The following is a 15,197-nucleotide window of genomic DNA, read 5'->3' as shown; positions in this document are numbered from 1 at the left end:
GAACTTATTTCTTCTATCTTTTGACCAACATTTCTGCATATCTTCTGGTCTCCTATCCCTGGTAACTGCTTTGTACTGCTATGAGTTGAAATGAGATTTCATGGTGTAGCAGGTAGGGCTCCCTAAATGAATAGCTGCAAATCTCTGTTAATACATGGTGTATAAAGGGGTCAGAGAGAAGACTTACAGTGGTGCCTGCAGTATCTGGCTTGGGGAATGCAGAGTGGGCAGCTCACGATAGAAAACTAGGGGACTCAGTTGGAAGTCGAAGGCCTGGAGCTGCCCCACAGAGTCTGGTGAATCCATGTCAGAAAGCCAAAGGGGCTGCTCTGGAGGCTGGAGAGTCTATGCTGAAAGCCTGAAGGGACTGCGATAAAAGTCCAAATGTGATGGCCAACAGCTGAGCTCCTCCAAAGAAACAACAAAGGTAAGCTTCACTCTTTCTCTTTTTATTCCCTCCCAGGCTTCAAGCCTATTGGTTCATGTCACCCACATCCAGGGTGGGTCTTCCCTTTTCAGTTTGTGGTTTTCAAGTCCAGTGTCTGCTAGGCATTTAATATTCACACAATTAACAATCCCATGGAGTGGGAGATTGTTCAGTGTGTGTTCTTCTGTGTCTGGTTTATTTCATTCAACATAATGTCCTCCAGATCCATCTGTGTTGCTGTAAATGTCCTTCTTTTGCAGGACTGAAAAGTACTCCATCTCATATAGGTATTACATTTCTCTCATCTATGCATCTGTGAATGGGCAATTAAGATACTTTCATATCTTGGCTATCATGAATGTGCTACGATTAACATAGAAGTGCCAATGTCTCTTCTATGCCCTGATTTCATTTCTTCTGGATAAATACCAGGGGTGGGATTGCTGGATCCTATGGTAGTTATGTTTATTTGACTTTCACAATAAACTTTCCCTGAGTATCCGCTATGTGGAGGGTGATAGAAACCAAGCTGCCACATGATTAAACAGCTCAGTCATCTGAAAAATGCAAACATCAAAATGCTCCAACTTCAAAACTTTTTGAAAACTAATATGACACATTGTGCAACTTTGTTTCATGCACACAGTTATTCACAATGTTGTAAGATATTACTGTCAGCTATGTGCACGTGGTGTATATGGATAAGAAATATAAATGGATTTCCTGATCAGACTAGGCAAAGATTCCAAAATCTGAAAAAAAAAAAAAAAATCCCAAATGTGAAACGTGTTTATCTAAAGCCTCTCGGATAAGGGACTCTAAACCTCAGAAACAAAGGAAGAGGCAAACCTTGCTGCCGTCACATAGGAATGACTCACACAGGTGGACAAGGCAACCCCAAGGCAGACATAAAGGGAGAAGACTTGGCTCCCTTCCTGTGCCTTCAGTCTTGGCTATGTTCCAACTTTCATTTTCCAAGAGAAGAAAATCGAAACTCAACTGAGCGTTAGTCGAAGGAGGTGTGTGTTTCTCTCCTCCCCCGGGCCAAGATGCCTGGAGGTGTGGCTGGTTTCCACTGTCATATAAGGCACAGGGACAGCTTCAGGGTACCAGTGTGGCCACCATGGGGATGCTGGCACCCACGGCTCTCGCTGGGAGGATGCTCAGTGCGTTCGGGCAGCCGCTGGGCTCTCTGTGGGGCAGCCTGGCCTCGCTGCTCTGCTGGCTGAGAGCAGCGTTCTGGTGGCCAGCTGTGGAGATGGGCCAGCAGCAGGTTGCTGGAGAACTGGAGGGGAGCCAGGAGGAGGCGGAGGAGAACTACACGATCCCCACCAGTGTCAACTACCACTTCACTCGGCAGTGCAACTACAAGTGTGGGTTCTGCTTCCACACGGCCAAGACATCCTTCGTTCTGCCCCTGGAGGAGGCCAAGAGAGGGCTGCTTTTGCTCAAGGAAGCCGGTGAGTCCCAGTCTGCAAAAGAAATTAGGGCGTTCAACCGCACAGGCTGGACAATGCCTGCAGAATGGGAGGTACCTCTGCCCGGAAACACTTGCGGGAAGTCTTGGGTGAAAGGGCAAGGTGGGTGCAGGGAAAGAGGGGCACCCAGCATCCTGGATTACAGCGTTAGTTAGCAGAGCCTTCTCTGCCTCCTGCTGCCCCTGGTCTGTGCCCACGGGAAGCCCTGTGTCACCCAGCCTTTGGAAACATGCTGCTGCTTTCAGAGTTTATCCAAATCATGAAGCAACTTGTTTTTGCCAGAAATATTTAACAGGGAAAGTTAAAACCAAAATTTTTAGAGGAAGAAGGGTAACACCGAAGCCTTTTAAGTTGAGTTGTGTGTATGCTCTTATTAAAAAAAAAAACCTTAGAAAAACGGGATGTAGTGATACACACTTGTAATCCCAGCACTCAGGAGGCTAAGGCAGGAGGATCACAGTGAATTTGATACCAGTTTGGGTTATATAGTGTGGCCCTGTCAAAACAAACAAGTAAACAAAACCTTAGAAGTGGTTTTCAATAAATTATGACAGACTTCACTTTTAAGACTTGCCCACTGGATATCATCACATTAAAGACTTGCAGGAAACGGCAATGACCACAGGATATGGTATTTTGCCCTTGAAGTCTGCTCTTTCTTCTGACCCATCCTGTTGTTCCTCAAATGCCTCTGCAGCTCGCTGACATTCTTCCTCTCTTATTTAACTTCTGGCTGAATATAGCAGGCGTGTCCCCAACTGTTCACACAGGAAATACACAGTTTGACGATTTCACAAAGCGGACCACGGTGCGTCACCACCGGAGGTGCTGCCCGCCCTGCACCCCTCTGTGTCCCCGGAGATCAACACTAGCTGGTCTCTTTGCCCACCCACACATGTGCCTGCAACTCTGTGCCTTCCGTAAAAGAGCTCATGCAGTAGTGCTTTATTGCAAAGGACACCTTGGGCAACCTCCCGTTTGCTGCCTGTCTCCCCATTAAGGCGTCCACTTTGTTGTCACTGTGGTCTACCCTCAGTTCTCTGCATTCTTCTTTGGAGCTTTTGTCATTCACCCATTGTCCCTGATCTCCCAGGGGAAGCCATGTTTCTAGATTAAACTGTCGCTCTTTAACTAATCTCATACTAACCTAAGTCTCTTGCGTGCCTTAAAAACCAAAGTGGTAGGAATTAGCATCAGGCCCCTGTTGAAGTTTGCTGTTACACTCTGTGTCTTCAATCAGATGCCCCAGGAAGTGGTTTTTCTGTTTTGCAAAGCTTCCATTGCCTCCCTGTTCCCTTTGGCAGGACAGGAAATCTCTTGCGCTGACCGATGAATCCCCAATGTTCAGGTGCATCTACTTTAAACTGGGAAAAATGAGAACAGAGCAACATCTTTATGTTTCCACTTAGACTCTGAATTAAGTATCTGGTGATTCCCATAAAGCGCACGCTTGACACTGGGAGCTAACGTTAGGGAACGGAAGGATAATGAGAAAGATTTTCATTTTTTATTTTCTATGGAGGAAGTATTACTTTTGTCGTTGAAAATAAAAAAGAAAAAGGGTGGGGTTGGGGGAAGCTTCATGGTAGAGTATTTGCCTAGCATGCATAAGGCACTGCAAATACCATATAACTAAATAAAAGGATAAAAAGGGCTATGTGTGAAGTGGGAAACTTTGTTTCACCTCCCACAGGTATGGAGAAGATAAACTTTTCAGGCGGAGAGCCGTTTCTCCAGGACCGAGGAGAATACTTGGGCAAACTCGTGAAGTTCTGCAAAGTGGAGCTGGGTCTGCCCAGTGTCAGCATCGTGAGTAATGGCAGCTTGATCCGGGAGAGGTGGTTCAAGGACTACGGTACGTTTCTTTGGAGGATGCTTTAATCACTGCTGCTAATATTGGTTCTTCTATTTCCTTCCATCCTGGGCGTAAAGCCAGACCTTCTGGGGAATTGGAAGAAAAGAGAAACAAATCTTGCTTATCCTAACCTCCTCCTGAGCTGTGTGGGGTGTTAGGACCGTTGTAACTCTGCAGGGCTCTGGGTAAACAAGTACAGCCAGCTAGACAGGGGAGGTGTTAGCAAGCTTGACTACTGCTCACCTTCCAAATTAGTGAGGGTTAAGACCTGTGGCCCAAGCTCAGTCACTTCTGAGAAAAATTCACACGCTTCACAGCTGTGCAGTAGAATACTTCTGCTAAGACTGGAGAGAACCCAGGCCATATCAGAAGCTTCCGGTATGTGGCTTGGCCAACTTGGGCACTCCAAGGAAATCCTCTGTGTCACCAGGATTAAAGATCACCGGGTCCTAAAACTACTGAGATCCCTCGCTGCTAAGATCTACATATATGTGGTGTCTGTAGAGCAATACTGGGCCCTTAGGAATACTGAAAAATATTTGCTATTAATAAAATATCTACTCTCATTTCTTGGAGTTAGTTATGGTCTTACTGTCACAGTACCATTCTCCTCTCTTGCTTTGCTGAGCTCTTTGGGCATTAAGATGACTGGAAGAGAAGCTAGCGCATTTGATCTTTGGGGATGTCGAACAGAGATTTCTGACCCGATTCTCCCCCCGGGATGAGGTCATGGGTCTTCACATGTGAGCAGGCTGTCTGCCAAAGGGGAAGAAGGAAGACAGGACTCTCAAGAGAAGGTGAACCAACAGGGGAGGCAGTAAGCCAAGTATCAGTGCAGGGAAAACCACTAAGAAAACCAGTTTGGAGATTCAAAGCCAGTTTGGAAACCAGTGTTGGTGACAGAAATGACGTCTAGAAAGCAGTACGAGCAGAGACTAGGTGAGAGGAATGGGGAGCATCCTGAAACAACATTCACCCTGCAGTAGGGCTCCACAAGCCTGTCCCTGTCATGGGAGGGATAGGGTAAGATGAGGCCTACCATTAGGGCCAAGTACTGTAATGTGTATATGGGGAACAGGTGTGCCTTTGTGCATTTGGAAGTATGTAAGAAACCCAGCATCCCTGGTAGGTAGGGGACAGTGGAAAAGTGTAAGACTGTAGGGCACGAGAAGCACCAGGCCCTCTTTGCAGTGGTCAAGCGGGCAACCAACCACTTTGATGTTTCGGTGCTCTATGCAAAGTTGCCAGATCCTTCCATTATTAAAGACACATAAACTACCTACACTGTATTTTAAATCTCCCAATTAAAAATAGTTGCACATAATCTGAAAAGGTTTTAGATGCTCAAGGAACAAACAAAAGATGTGCAAGAGATGTGCCTGCACCTCTGGTCCCTCCAGCTTTACAAGGTTGGGTCTGTGTGCTTGGGTGGATAAAGACAGCTGAGTCAGAGCTGCTGCAGGGTCACCAAGGTTGGTGGTTTTCTATGAGGCCTCCTGAGGCTCCCTAGCCAGCTGGACTCACAGTAGGGCTTTATAAAAACAAAGGACGGGGGCTGGGGATTTAGCTCAGTGGCACAGCGCCTGCCTGGCAAGGGCAAGGTCGTGAGTTCAATTCCCAGTACTGGAAAAAAACCAAAAATGGATAAAAAAAATAAAAGCAAAGGATGCAGAGCAAAAAGCACAAGGTAAAGGCAAGCTGCAAGGATATGACAAGACTCTCTTTGCCCAGGAAGGCTTGTTGGAGTCTTAGGGTTCAAGGCTTTTATGCAAGGCTGAGCATTTGAGCATATACTGCTGAGCGTAAACAAGCCACAGTGGCCTGGACCCCCAACAGTACAACCAAGGTCGCCATGGATCTTGCTAAGCAATCTCGACAGGGACAGAACACGCCCCACGGCTTCAGGGTGTATGTGTCACCAACCAGAGATGGGTGGACAATTGCAGCAGCCACACAGGCAGGGGCTGGGGCAGATCCCATCATTTTTCCAGGATCTTTGGGGAAATGCAAGAACTGAGCAGGAAAATCTGCTCTGTAAGGTCTTTCTTTCCAAAAGCTGTAAGCAGAGAGGCCAAGAAAGAGAGAAGATTTCGGAGAATACAGCAAAATGTGGCCATATTCAGCAACTGCCTTGGAAATTCTCAGTTGACTTGATAGGCTTTTATGTGTTTGGTTTTGAACTTTTTTTAAACTTGGTTTTTATTAGAGATTGTATGTTCAGCTGGTTGCCTTCTCCCTGGGTGGTATCCCATTAGGAATTTATTTGAAATCAATTCCTAGAACATTTGGAGTCACTAATTTAAGCCTCGTTGATTACCTGATTCTGGCAAAAGTGTGCTAGACCTTTGTTGCTTTTGAGCAACGTAAAATTCCGCCTAAAAGAAGAACAATAATTATTGTTTTCATAATATTTGGGGTTAGTTACTTACAGAGTTTTCGGAGCCCTTGACTTCTAGACTCCAAAAGTGTTTCAAGAAAATAGAGTCAACTTTGGGAAGTCATCATCACCAGGAAAAATCTAGTTTCACCTCTGCAAGGAATAACAGTCCCAGAGAATGCCTGTCCTTCTGAGATGAATGGGGAGCTCGAAGCAGCTAAGGAAGCTACAGAGGACCCAGGAAGTTCAGAGTGAAAACTAACATTACAGGAATAGGTGAAGAAAAGTCCAAAGCCAAAATCATGCTCAGGATCTGTGCACCAGGAGGGACTTGCTATCAGAACTAACAATATGCTTGGGCGGGGAGGAGCCTGTTTATACACTGGTTACAACACCCGGCTTCCCTTAATCTCAATTTCCCCACACGTAAAGTGGTTGTGCCTGATATGACACAGAGACTTTAGAAATATTTTGAAAGTAAATCTAGAGTACAAGACCTATTGAGAAGAAGCTAATGAATTTGGCAAAAAAGAAAACATTAGGGCCCTTCTACTAAGCAAATCTATAGTTGCTCTTAGATATATCTAGAAGCCTTCCCAGATATCCATTTTCTTCAAAAATTATATGAGATTTAAAGTTAATTAGTTTATTTACTTGTGGTATTGAGGACCAAAACCAGAACCTTCTCACGGAGCTACATCCCCAGCCCCGCTGCTTTCTTTCTTTTGAGACAGGGCCTTGCTAATTCCAAAGTTACTCAAACTGGGCTCAAACATACGATCCTCATATCTCAGCTTCCCCGAATGCTGAGATTATAGGCATGCAATTTCTCTGCAAGAATAAATGAAGAGGGGCCTGGGATGTAGCTAAATGGTATAGCGCCTGCCTGGCAAATGTGAGGCCCTGAGTTCAATTCACAGTACCAAAAAAAAAGTGAAGAAATGAAGAGCTTCATAGGTATGTACATATATACACACATATACACATATGTATGTATGTATATATGCATACACACACACACACACACACATACATATACCTATATTTTTTTGAGACAAAGTCTTTCTAAGTTCCCAGGGCTTGATACTCATTTGTGATCCTCCTGCCTCAGCATCTCAGTGTTGGGATTACAGTCTTATGCCACTGCATCTAGCTCATATTTTAGTGTATTGATAAGGCTCCCATGTCTTCTTGTACAGGGTTTTAGAATGATCAAATATAAGCTTCTCCATCATTTTGTTATGCATATGTAGGCTCTTGAAATGATTATTTGACGCAAATATGATTTACATCTCAGCAAGTTGTGTGCACGTGAGAAAAAAATATCATTTTAAAAAATTGAAGCATACATGCAAACAGACTGCTTTATGATAAAGACAAGTAAATGAGGGAAAGGGCTTGACCCTCACCCAGGTAACCCGAGACTCTCCCTGTCCTGCAGGTGAGTATCTGGACATTCTTGCTATCTCCTGCGACAGCTTCAATGAGCAAGTCAATGTCCTCATCGGCCGGGGCCAGGGAAAGAAGAACCATGTGGAAAACTTGCAGAAACTGAATAAGTGGTGCAAGGACTATAAAGTGGCCTTCAAGATCAACTCTGTGATTAATCGATTCAATGTGGAAGAGGACATGAGAGAACACATCAGGGCACTCAACCCTGTGCGCTGGAAGGTAAGTGTGCAACCTTGCCTTTGCTGGTTTGAATCCAAAAGTGTTCAGGAGTGACTTTTTTCAGTGAAACCAAGTATGACACTGATACCAAGAACTCTGCACCTCTCCAGCAAACTCTTAGTCTTTCTTTCAGCAACGTTAGGGTTTCAGCTATCGTTTCCTTTGCTCCATTTTCCCTCCTGAAAACTGGCATTTATTTTCCTCTGGAATATGAAGAGGATAAAAGTCAAAGATACGTTTAGTGCTTGGAGATATTCTGAAGAATCTCTTTTGGTAAAACCTAAATTTCTTCTTAAAACTCGGCTTATGGATGGATGGATGGATGGATGGATGGATGGATGGACGGGTGGATGGATGGATGGATGAATGTTCTTTATAAATTCTGATGCTGCCAAGTTTTCACTGAATTATTTGGAAAAGGTAAAGTCATTGCTGTACTGTAGCAAAATAAGACCATTTTCCCAAGTTTGATGCTTTGAGATGGGTCCCTCTACCAGCCTGTTATGGTTTAGATTCAGAATGTCCACCCTCAAATCTCATGTGTTTAGAGCTACAGCTCTGTAAGGTACATGGATAGTGGGCGCACTGTATTTAGCTGTGAGTGAAAAACAGACAGAATCTGGAGATCTTGATAAGAATACATTAAAAGTCAGGAGAAACAAGAAAATCTTGAAATTACTTTTTTCTTGGTTTGGTGGCTTACAAATGATTTACCTTTTGGGCTTGTTATAGTCCCTGTTCATTTCAAGCACATCCACTATTTTATAGTCTGAAAATGTTAGGTTATAAACCTAAAGCAAGCATACTCAGCCTGGTTTGGAAATTTATTTCTTAAGAATATTTGTGTTTGTTCCTAAATATTGGACTAGCCCTTAGTTCTTAGGGTAACATTTCCAAGGGATGTCACTTGGCTCCAAGAGCCTTCTTCATGCAGAGAGATGGAACCTGGACCAAGGAGTCAGGCATGGGGGACAGGAACAAGCGGTCCTCATGCAGAAGCACTCCTGTCTTCCAGGTCTTCCAGTGCCTCCTGATTGAGGGCGAGAACTGTGGAGAAGATGCTCTGAGAGAAGCAGAAAGATTCATCATTAGTGAGGAAGAGTTTGAGGAATTCTTGGAGCGTCATAAAGAGGTGTCCTGCTTGGTGCCAGAGTGTAACCAGAAGGTGGTATCCAGCACATGTTGCCTTGTCACAAGAGCACATGTAGATCATTCCACAGAGGGGGCTTTTCCACTCAAGGGCTGTGCACATTGTCACATTACCACGCTAGCGCTAGAGGCAGTGGAGCCACCTGCCAGCTACACAGTCTCCCATGAGGAGGTTCAGTTTCAGGACTGAGTGGGTGGAGTGGCACCTCCAAGACCATGTGATTACGTATATAGATGCATGTGCAGTCCTGCTACAGGAAACTCACATATACAACTTGCTCTGTAGAGGAGGCTCATGGGTGATGGTACAGCGTCTAATGCTAGAGGGAATAAGGGCAACCATAGTGGTGTCAACATTATCTCATTGCTTACTGGAATTATCTCTATGAACGATAAAGTTGGATAGAATAGAAAGACTGCATGACCATTTCCTTAGTTGTCCCATATATGCACAACTGAATGCTTCTTATTAGATTTTATGTACAGACTGAACAGCCTTGGCCCAGACAGGTCTATATTACAATGCTTCCAGGCACTCTTAAATGAAGAGCCATTACTCCCCATATTCTCAAAATCTAAAGAAAAACAATTCCTTATTCTCCCTTCCAGAGTGGAGGAACCTCCTGATTAATTCAATATATGAACATTTTAAAACAATTATGGGTGAAGTATTTCAAAGTATAAAAATTAAAAATATAGCTGGGTCTGTGACACATACCTGTAATCTCAGTACTCAAGAGGCGGAGGCAGGAGGATTGCCACAAATTTGAGCAACCTGGGCTGCATAGTAAGTTCAAAGCCAGCCTGAACTATATAGTGACACCTCATCTCAATAAATAAATAACCACATATGCTATAAAAATTAAAAGTAGGATATGATACCATTACATATTATGCTGAATCTTTTAAAATAAAATATTACAGAGTAAAATTTCTTTAGATCAATAAGAATCGACTAACAGAAAAAGCAAGTCAGGCTTTGGATATAAATAGACAATTCATACGCACACAAAAAAAACAAATTGTAGATAAACTTGTATTTGATACCATCAGCACTCAAAGAAATACAAGTGAAAATACAAATTATAAAGTCATATGAAAAATCAAATTCATATTGCTAGTAAGAGAACAAATCACTTCAAATTTCCTAGACAAAAACTTGATAATTCATAATGATAACCTTTAAAGGTTTACATAAGCTAATTCAGAAATTCTACCTTAAAACTTAGAAAATCTGAGAATTTGAGAAATATTTGTGCAAAGGCACATTACTACTGTATTAAGAGTAAATAATTGCAATAAACTTAATTGTACATTCATAGAATGAAATTTTATTCTGACTGAAAAGCACATTTCAAAGAATATTAAATGATCAGGGTAAGGTCTCATAATATTAAGTACCAATGAAAACTAGTATGCAAAATTAATTTGAAGTCCATACTGGTGGGCCCAAACATGTCCCTGTAACATTGCCATGGTTACCGTGGAGTACAGGATTGGTAGTCATTTTTGTTTACTTTTATAAGTTTTAGGACTTTAAAGCAATTAAAATGTTTCATTATTCAAAAAAGTATTTTAAAAACAGATGCTCCCTTCTGTCACCTGAAAATAAGCACATAGCAAACCTCTCCCCCATAGTGCTCACACAGAGGCAGAAATTCCAAGGATGAGAATCCGTTGCTTGTGCTTCTCGCACAATGCTTGGAGTTTGAAAGGTCATATGGACTGGAGCATGAGCAAGGGTGTCCCCAGGCAGACAGGGCAACCTTCAAAGAGAAACCAGAGCAAGCAGAACTGTCCTCCCACATGGGCACTACCCTGTTGGCTTTTTTGGTCCCCATCTTAATTGTGTAGTTAATGCGAGATCAAAGAACATATGGTAGGCTATCATAAATGCCACCGTGTGTTGGGTCTGTCCTTTGTAGACAGACTCTTAATCCTTTTGCACACCTAGATTTTTCACAAGTGCTTCCTTGCCCCAGATTATTTCCCCCATTTCCCACACGAGGAACCTGAGTCCTAAGTGGTCACTGACTTGAGTGCTGGCTGAGCAAACCCAGGATTTTGGTAACTCCAAAGCCCATGAGTTCATGCATGGCTGCATCCCTCACTGGGGCTGCTCCAAGCACACAGGTTGGGGCTGGATTCTCAGAGCAGCTCTCAGCAAGTGTCTTTGCTTCTGTCCCCCACCTCCCACTCTCACCTCTTACCGCCGTGCCTATCCCCTTACATACTTTTTGTAGTGGCTTTTGAGCTTCGGTGTTGAGCTTGTTAGCTGTGGCAGAGGTTCTGAGGGCTTTATGGCAGGACCCATTTACTAACTGACCTTTTATAGGAAAGAATTTTCCCTATCCACACCTGTAAGAGTAGGTGGGGAAGGTATTCCTACCTATGGCTGCAAAATGCAGGACTATTTTCAAGACATGATAGGGTGATATTAGAATTCCAGCATAAAGCCACCTTTTAGGTGCCAGGTTATAGCATTAAAGAAATTCTGAATTGTACACTGGAAAAAAGGGAAATCATGTGGATGGTAGTGACAATCACAGGCCATGTTGGTGACGGCTGGGGGGAAAGAGAGTTGGCGTGGGCTGTCCTTGTCAGACATACTTTCATGGTGACATTTCTCCCCTAGAGCCTTTCAGTGTGAATAGAAAAACACAAACATCAGACAATAGACAGCTGAGCCCCACTGGCGGCTGTATTTCAAACTAAGTCTGAATCTGATTTGGGTTTTTTTTTTTTTGCAGATGAAAGACTCTTATCTCATTCTGGATGAATATGTAAGTATTTCTTGTGAGTTACAAAATGATCCTTGGGAAAACTAATTAAGCAGCAGGCCAAAGTTGAACTAAAATGAACACAACCATTTAGTACCAATTTGTCTTGCTTGTAGGGGATTTCATGGTTTGACTGGCAGTGATTTTTTTTTTTTTTAATATATAGTGAAGCCCTGTCTGAATGGGGTCAATTTCTGATCTCAGAATTTCCACAAATTTTAGCCTGAGCCAAGCCCATAGCTTGGCAGTAGCACCCCTCCCCCTGAGGATATTGTTCCCACACAATCAATTATTGTGGATGTCACATAGGATCAAATACCATGGCAGAGTTCTCTGTTCTATGGTTTCGGGCTGGAGGTTCTCCTGAGATAGGCGACGTCACATCACAAAATCTTCAGGTCACAAAATCTTCAGCAACCAGATCTCTGGACTGGGTCTCCTTGAGAGTGACCCAGAGAGCCTCATGGATATTCTTAGCAAGGCACTGGTGTTGTCTCCACCCCCATCACTTTTTAAAGGAAAGGGAAAACCCCACCCTCCTCAGAATTGGAACAACGGAGAAGCAAAAAACCACTTCCCTTTTTTTGTTGTTATTTTTTTACTTTTCTTGGTTGTTATTGTTCTAAACTTAGAACTTTGAGTGGTATTTCTGGCAGAGGACAAACAATTCCACTCAAAGAGATATTTTTTTAAACAAATAAGCTCCAGTGAGAACAATATTGAAATTGGATTTCTGAGCAAATGCTTATTATAATTTTTATTTTGTTACTTATGTTAATCAGTGATGCCTTAAAATAATGAAGTAATTTCATTTATTGTCCATGTGAGCTTTCTTAAGAGAGTATAAAAAGAAAAATGATAATGGAAATGTTTGGTTTCTTAGTAGGAGTCCCAAGTAAAAAGAAAAAACAATTTATTTTTGGTGTGCAAACTATCATGACTGTCTAGGGATTCTGACCAATGTTCCTCGACAAACTCATTGGTCTCCACATACTGTAGTTGGAAAAAACATAAGTGAATCAAATTTGCTTTTGCTGATTTAATGATTTCTTGATTCAACATGTTTTGCTTGATCTCCTACAAAATGCTCAGTACAGGTGGTAAGAACTGGGAAGACCTCATTCCTGACTACTAAGTAGAAAAAGCTAGGACACAATGAATGAAAACTAAAAATCGCATCAGAGGGAAGATACCGGGCTGGACACAGGGCACAAAGGACTGCTCTCAGTCAGTGAGGTGCCTGCCTCAGAAGCCCCTTTCTGGCTCTTGTCTCTCCCTCTCCCAAAGAAAGCCTTTATTAGGATTCAGACTCAGACCTTTATGCAATCTACATTCTAGGAAAAAGTCCGCCTGTGATTTCCCAAAGACACAGTACTATACCTTGTTTTTGTGTTTTTGTACTACACCCCCTCAGGGTAAAATTTCAAAACAAAATTCAGATGTCAGCTTTTCAAGGAAGTCTGTCCTGATTCCCACTCCCCCTCTAATGGGGGACAGGTGCTCAGGTGACATGTACGTAATGCTACGCTCAGTGGATCCCACACCCTTCCATCAGCCTCTCATGCCTCCAGCTGGGCTTGAGCTGGGGACGTGAGGCCGTAGCTGCCTTGTGCTTGGCCACAGTCCTCTCTAACCCTCCGAAACATGATCAGAATATCGAAAATTGTTTTGGCTTGATGGAGTTTCACAGGACAAATGAAATGAAAATGTACCCATTTCTGACTTGGTTTTCCTAGATGCGCTTCCTGAACTGCAGAAAAGGACGGAAAGACCCTTCCAAGTCCATTCTGGATGTTGGTGTACAGGAGGCTATAAAGTTCAGCGGGTTTGATGAGAAGATGTTTCTCAAGCGAGGGGGAAAGTATGTGTGGAGCAAGGAAGACATGAAGTTCGACTGGTGACCCAGAAGGGGGAAGAAGATGTTCACCCTTCTGCCCACGGATGGTCACCCCTGTGTCCGTCTCTGACGGTGGCCAGGTGACTGCGCCTGGGGTGGCTCTGCCCTGTAAAAGTGCCAAAAGCCAAAGGCTGGGAGGACTGTGATGAGTGTACAGTGTGCCTGGGGTTTATTCGAACAGAGCCACTGTGTCATGCAATATTCTCAATTTACTCTGAATCCCTTAAAAGAGGATACGATCTGGTTCCATATGAAAAAAAAAACAGTCCTTTCTTTTTCTAGCTGGAAGAAAAAGCATACCAAAGACTGTGATGTAATCAGTCTTCTTGTGGTGAAACCATCATGTGTAGTTTACTTATGTAACCTACACAGTATCTCACTGCCTGGAAAACAATCATATCCTATAATTATTTCAAAAAAGCTAAAGCATGCATTTTTTTTTTGGCCAGAGCAAATTAATTTAATTCAGCTGCAATGCCAGTGCCCGGCAGAAGAGGGCGCGTAGATGTATGATTTCATTAGTTTGTTCCAGAAATTCTGCTTCCTAATCTGTTTTCAGGATTCACTGATTTGAATTGCTGAGTTGTGATTTTTTTTTTCTTAAAAAAAAAATCCCTACCTCAAGTTTTAACTCCTTATACCTCAATTTACATATGTTTTTGTCTCATTCAAAATAGGATAGGTTATTCTGTATTTTCTACTTTACGTACTTTTTAAGAGAATAATGAATCAGAAAGTCATCTTAACAGGACCCAAACTACAAGACCGTCCTCCAATCAAACTAGTCCTAAAACAAAACTTTCAGTTCACCAAAGGCATTGGCATGGTATACAGTAGGTGCTCACCCAATGTGATCAGAAATCAAATTTGAATCTGGAGCCCCAATCTTTTCTAGTTGGGGAAACTATTTTCCTTTCCCCTAAGGCACGCATAATACAAGAAGGCAAAGTAAAATTACACTGGAGAAATAACCCCCTTTGAACACTTGCTAGCTGTGTTTTTTACTACAGTATTATATGTTTTATGCACTGTCAGGATTAGCAACAATTTTGCGATTAAAATATTTAGGTACCCTTCTGTCTTAAAAGGGGAGGAATAGAAACTTTTAATGTTACAGTGAAATTCAAGCTTGGCTTACAGTGTTTTGCTTTACTTTTTCTACTTTAAATACAAGTGTTTGCTTTGTGAAACTCACCCTGTTTATTGGGGAAATAAAGACACATATAACTGATGTATCTTACATGTTCAGGGTAAGTGTTTTCAATGATTCTCTTAAGTTTGGACGGCAACCATATGAACAGAATTTCATCTTAAGAAACCTGGGAGGATGTCACCAGTCATGGGCTATTGGTCTTGAAAGTACTTATTGTCTCTCTTATTTAATGATGTATAATATGACAGTGGCCTGTTTTAAGTTTGAATATGAATGAGTTTATTTGGCTGAATTATCTAAAAAATGGGCTCAGGCTTATTTTGATTGGCATTTGTAGTCTAATTGCGGGAGAGATGAAAAACTCAGTCAACCAGTTGTGGCGGTGTGCTGCATGCCTGTGATCCCAGCAG

At 42.7% G+C, this 15,197-nt stretch overlaps 1 protein-coding gene across 1 annotated transcript; it reads left to right on the top strand.

Moving 5' to 3' along the window:
- The first annotated feature begins 1,368 nt into the window (after positions 1 to 1,368).
- On the top strand, positions 1,369 to 14,874 carry Rsad2 (radical S-adenosyl methionine domain containing 2). The gene is made up of 6 exons (XM_005404363.2): positions 1,369 to 1,887; positions 3,599 to 3,760; positions 7,579 to 7,808; positions 8,824 to 8,973; positions 11,708 to 11,740; positions 13,474 to 14,874. The coding sequence occupies exons 1-6, from the start codon at positions 1,551 to 1,553 to the stop codon at positions 13,636 to 13,638; spliced, it is 1,077 nt and encodes a 358-aa protein (XP_005404420.1). The 5' UTR covers positions 1,369 to 1,550; the 3' UTR covers positions 13,639 to 14,874.
- The last annotated feature ends 323 nt before the right edge of the window (positions 14,875 to 15,197 follow it).

This window comes from Chinchilla lanigera, unplaced genomic scaffold, assembly GCF_000276665.1.
Source record: "Chinchilla lanigera isolate Chin_1 unplaced genomic scaffold, ChiLan1.0 scaffold00086, whole genome shotgun sequence".
NCBI classification, from domain to species: Eukaryota; Metazoa; Chordata; class Mammalia; order Rodentia; family Chinchillidae; genus Chinchilla; species Chinchilla lanigera.
This window is presented reverse-complemented; position numbering and strand designations above follow the sequence as displayed.

Excerpts from the sequence above, each read along its gene's own strand:
- Rsad2 (XM_005404363.2), top strand. The coding sequence starts at position 1,551 with ATGGGGATGCTGGCACCCACGGCTCTCGCTGGGAGGATGCTCAGTGCG. Across the intron at positions 7,809-8,823 it reads TCAACCCTGTGCGCTGGAAG|GTCTTCCAGTGCCTCCTGAT; the intron begins GTAAGTGTGCAA and ends CCTGTCTTCCAG. Across the intron at positions 11,741-13,473 it reads ATCTCATTCTGGATGAATAT|ATGCGCTTCCTGAACTGCAG; the intron begins GTAAGTATTTCT and ends TGGTTTTCCTAG.